This window comes from Bubalus kerabau, chromosome X (genome assembly GCF_029407905.1).
Source record: "Bubalus kerabau isolate K-KA32 ecotype Philippines breed swamp buffalo chromosome X, PCC_UOA_SB_1v2, whole genome shotgun sequence".
Classification (NCBI taxonomy): domain Eukaryota; kingdom Metazoa; phylum Chordata; class Mammalia; order Artiodactyla; family Bovidae; genus Bubalus; species Bubalus kerabau.
The window spans coordinates 8,842,298-8,846,646 of NC_073647.1; the positions used below are offsets into that span (position 1 = coordinate 8,842,298).

The following is a 4,349-nucleotide window of genomic DNA, read 5'->3' on the forward strand; positions in this document are numbered from 1 at the left end:
GCCTGGTGGGCTACAGTCCATGGGGTCGCAAAGAGTTAGACACGACTGTGAGACTAAGCACAAAGGGGCTTCCCTGGTGGCTCAGCAGTAAAGAATTCACCTGTAATGCAGGAAACTTGGATTTGATCCCTGGGTTGGAAGATCCCCTGAAGAAGAAAATGGCAACCTATTCCAGTATTCTTGCCTGGGAACTCCCACAGACAGAGCAGCTTAGTGGGCTACAGTCCATGAGGTCTCACAACAGTTGGTCACAACGTAGCGATTAAACAACAACAAAGGGGATTTCCACAGAACTCACTTGCTCTGCAGGAGTAAATCAATCTCAACTGGTATATTTTTATTCAAGCCATAGCTGAGAGCTTGATTAACTGGGAAACAATGAAGTTAAATGACATTACATTCTTTACGGTCACCACTCCAATTTCAGTATATGCATAGAGAAATTGTATATGCCGAGGAATAAACTAGCTCCCAGGAAAATTATTAACCTTTGTAAGTAATCTTCACTTTCAGGGACAGATTTCAACTTTCATTTTAACAGGGGCTGGGAACATTCTTTGGTTGCTTGGTTGTGTATTTTGAGAAAGCAAATCCATTGGCACTTATGAGGGCTTAGAACATAAACCAACATTAGAAGTAACAGAAACAGAGCTAAAAGTTTTACTTTAATCACAGATTCGAAATTAGAGATTTCATTTGCATATCTTAGCAAGCTAAAAAGACACGTTAAATTTTTAACCAATCAACAAAAAAATGTGCCACAGACTTTAATGTTCATAATTTAGAATTTATCACATATATTACTTATATCCTTTATTTGTAAAATTATTATTCTTAAAAGACATTTCTTTCCAACACAGTTGAAATTATCATATTTTTTAAGAAAAAAAATCCACCCCATTTAAAAATGTACTACTAAACTTCAATGTGGGAATAAATCAGTGCCACCAAATTGAAAAAGAAAACAAAAAAAGAAACATACTGCTGTGTTGGATATATATGCAGTTGTTACTACAAATAACAACAACACACGTCCTGTACGGTGATCATATACATGCTCTTGTTTCACTTCTCAGTCATTGTCAGAACCATTTGGAGGTAGGAAAACCAATGCATCATTGAAAACATGCCCAAATGCCCTAAGACGGTATACCCCATACATCATTACATGCATCTGATTAGGTGTCAGTCCATTAAAAGTAACAGCCATATCTGAACAACATCCTTCTACTACCTGGTTTGGGTGATTAGTCATTGCCTCTTTAATAAAAAGCCCAACAGATTTGGTGTTAAATATATCTTTTCCTTCAGAATCTTCTGCATTTTCTGCAAACACTCCGGCATATTTCAGGCAGACGGCAAGCTGCTTATCTTCAGATATCTTCCAAATCATCCCTCCCTGTTCAGGACACTTCTCAGGAATACTGAGAAGGCTGTTAAGTCTCTTCATTGATTCTATACTTAAGACAATTCCTCCTTCCATACTCACATACTCCAGATCTCCAGATTTTACAGTGTGACCTAGATAGAAAGGTTGTGATGGATCCTTTTTTAACAAAAAGTACTTTAAGTTTTCAATAATAGCAAACGTAGTGGGGCGTGCAAGGAAGAACCAGTTGTATTGGTCTCTATATTTATCAAAGGCGTATTTGTAAGCTTTTCTCATCATTAACCACATGTCATTTGTTTCCATGTTAATTGACTCAAACACTTTAACATTTTCAGAACTGAAGAAGTCTACTTTGTCACAGTGATTGGTCCAAGTTTCTTTCACTGCAGCCCAGAGGCTCACATCTTTGGGTCTGACAAGGAGGATACAGTATACCCGAAAGCTCTTACTGAGTTCCATGCGTTCATCCTCTGAAATTTTCAAGATGTCTTCTTTATTGGGAGCTTGGAGATGATGATGCTCATGGTGGTGCATTCTATTTCCATGACCAATCCTAATGTGTCCTAGCATAGTGATCAAGGCACAGAAAATGCTTCCAAGCATTACACCCTTCAAAAATGAACTGCTTTCAGAAAGCATTTTTCCTATAAAGGAGAAAAAGAACTTTAGGATACTTAATAGAAAAGGATTAGTCTAATGATTTGATAGTTCCCCTATACTTACATTTGGCTCTTAATGTTAAGGAAAAAAAGGCTCCCAGGTTTGACATGGAATCAGTTGCAAATAGTACAAGAGAATCTTAAGAACTTTTTGCTTCCAATGGTATCTGATTACTGCTCGGTATAAACTGGAACTTTGCAGAAATACCTCGCAGCCGTAGAATTTTCTGGGAGGCTATTTCTGCACTTCATCTATGGGGATTTAATTATCCAAGTACTGAATTAAAAGTACTGACTCCAGAAACCAATGTTACAGAGGTAGTCTATGCATCATTCTCTTGAAAGGAATTTTGTTTCACAAGCTTGCATTATATTATTTAAATACCTCTGCAGCTATAAATGGACTTTTACAAGAAAACCTTCAGTTCAGTTCAGTTCAGTCGCTCAGTCGTGTCCGACTCTTTGTGACCCCATGAATCGCAGCACGCCAGGCCATCACCAACTCCCGGAGTTCACTCAAACTCACGTCCATCGAGTTGGTAATTAAACTGAACAAATAAAACCACTTACAGTTATCTGTGCTAGCTTTCGTTCTCAATCTAAAGTTTTATTTAACCGATGGCTGCTACCAGATGTTTTGAGTACATCTAAAGCAAATTTCTTGGAATTGATACCATATTTGTTAATATTTACCCTCTTGTTCCTAAGACTAAATGACTTTCAACACAGTATCTCAACTAACTGATGTAATAAAAGCCCATAATGAAAAGAGTTAAATTATTTGGATGAGAACTGAGTCAATATAAGGCATATCTGGGGACCATTAATGAACATTTTTATTTCCTCCAAAGGCATCTGTTTATTCTTTGGGGAAGTAAAAAGTCTACACTTTGATTTCAATTAGAAATTAAAAGAAAAGTCAACATTAAATACAACTGTTGAAAATTTCCCAATCTCCTTTCCATCTCCACAAGGAATGTTCTGAGCTACTTAGATTTTTCCCCTTTGTTTCTTAAAGTTGAAAGTGGGCTTAGAAGATACTTAATGTCGCTTTTCTCTTTTTACAAATAGGGAAACAGAGGGTCCACAGAGGTTAGGTAACTGACCCAAAGTCACAGTTAGTAGTAGAAATGAACTAGAAATCAGATATCCTGACATCAGTTTAATGTTTTTTCTGGTACAGAATAATGACCTCAACAGTGCTTCTATCCATATTATTGATAATAAACAAGTTACTGAATAACCCTGTTTTCCTATAAATGAACAAACATGTAATATCTGTTAATCATAATTTAACAGATCTTGCATCTAACATCACCATACTGCCTTAAGGACACCATCCCTTGGTTTTAGAGGAAATGGACCTTGACTTCCATTACCTTTGAAGGACCAGGTGTGGAATAGCTTGACAGACGTAATTCTTAAGCAGGGGTGGGGGAGTGGGGAAAGAGGCAGGACAGTTTTTCTGTCACTCACAGAACTCTGGTCAACAAACACAGCTCTAATAAGGAAAAGAGAATTGACAGGAAACAAGCAGAATTGTCAGATGCACTGCAAAATGAATTCTTTTACATAGGTCTTCGGCATTTCATATTATTTCTGGTCAATATATGATAATTCAGTAGCGTTTCTTAGCTTGATAATGGCATATGGATGTCAGGATTCTTCTTGATGGGGATACTACTTATAAGTCATTTGCACGAATTTTCCTAAGGAGTAGCACATGATATGTGATGCGCATGATAGGATATTTGGTGCAGAGGGGAGGGAAACTTAAAACTGCACACGGGCACAAACAAGGTAGAAACTACCAGAGTGGTTTTCCATACGAGTCTCTTTAGATGAAGGTGGTTGGGGCGGAGTATGGAAAAGGGAGGAGGATGAAATGGAGAACATAAGTGAGGGGGAGAACATGGTCAACCCAAGACCCCAAGGAGGGGCAGAGGGAGGGCTTCTAGGAAGCTGGCGCTCAATCTCTCCCCCTCACTGTTCCTCCCACTGGACCTGCCTGGGCACCTCGCGTAGAGCATGCTGGGAGTGAGCCAGGGCCGAGGCCTACCCTGGAGAGGGGCGGAGTCGTTCCGGGGGCTGCTCCGCGCGCAGCTCCAGGTGCGGGCCGAAGCCCCAGCACTCACCCGCGTCTAGAACGGTTCAGGGGCGGGAAAGCGCAGCCGCGCACAGCTTTCCTCTCACGTTCGCGCGCCACTCGGTTACGTTCCTGGTTGGGCTGCTCTAGATGCAGGCGGTGTCCTCTCGTTGGTTTTGCAAAAGCTGGGGAGGGCCAGGAAGTGGCCGCCACG

General features: G+C 40.1%; 1 protein-coding gene across 3 annotated transcripts; it reads right to left on the reverse strand.

Annotated features, from left to right (window-relative positions):
• Window positions 1-637: 637 nt before the first annotated feature.
• On the reverse strand, window positions 638-4,349 carry C1GALT1C1 (C1GALT1 specific chaperone 1). 3 transcript variants are annotated; one of them, XM_055564102.1, is made up of 3 exons: window positions 4,109-4,349; window positions 3,429-3,550; window positions 638-2,034 (listed from the first exon to the last, which is right to left on the reverse strand). In XM_055564102.1, exon 3 carries the CDS (start codon window positions 2,027-2,029, stop codon window positions 1,073-1,075), a length of 957 nt encoding a protein of 318 aa, XP_055420077.1. In that variant the 5' UTR covers window positions 2,030-2,034; window positions 3,429-3,550; window positions 4,109-4,349; the 3' UTR covers window positions 638-1,072. The 3 variants fall into 3 exon arrangements, with proteins under 3 accessions (XP_055420077.1, XP_055420076.1, XP_055420075.1); XM_055564101.1 differs by having other exon boundaries at window positions 4,185-4,335; XM_055564100.1 differs by lacking the exon at window positions 3,429-3,550 and having other exon boundaries at window positions 4,185-4,337.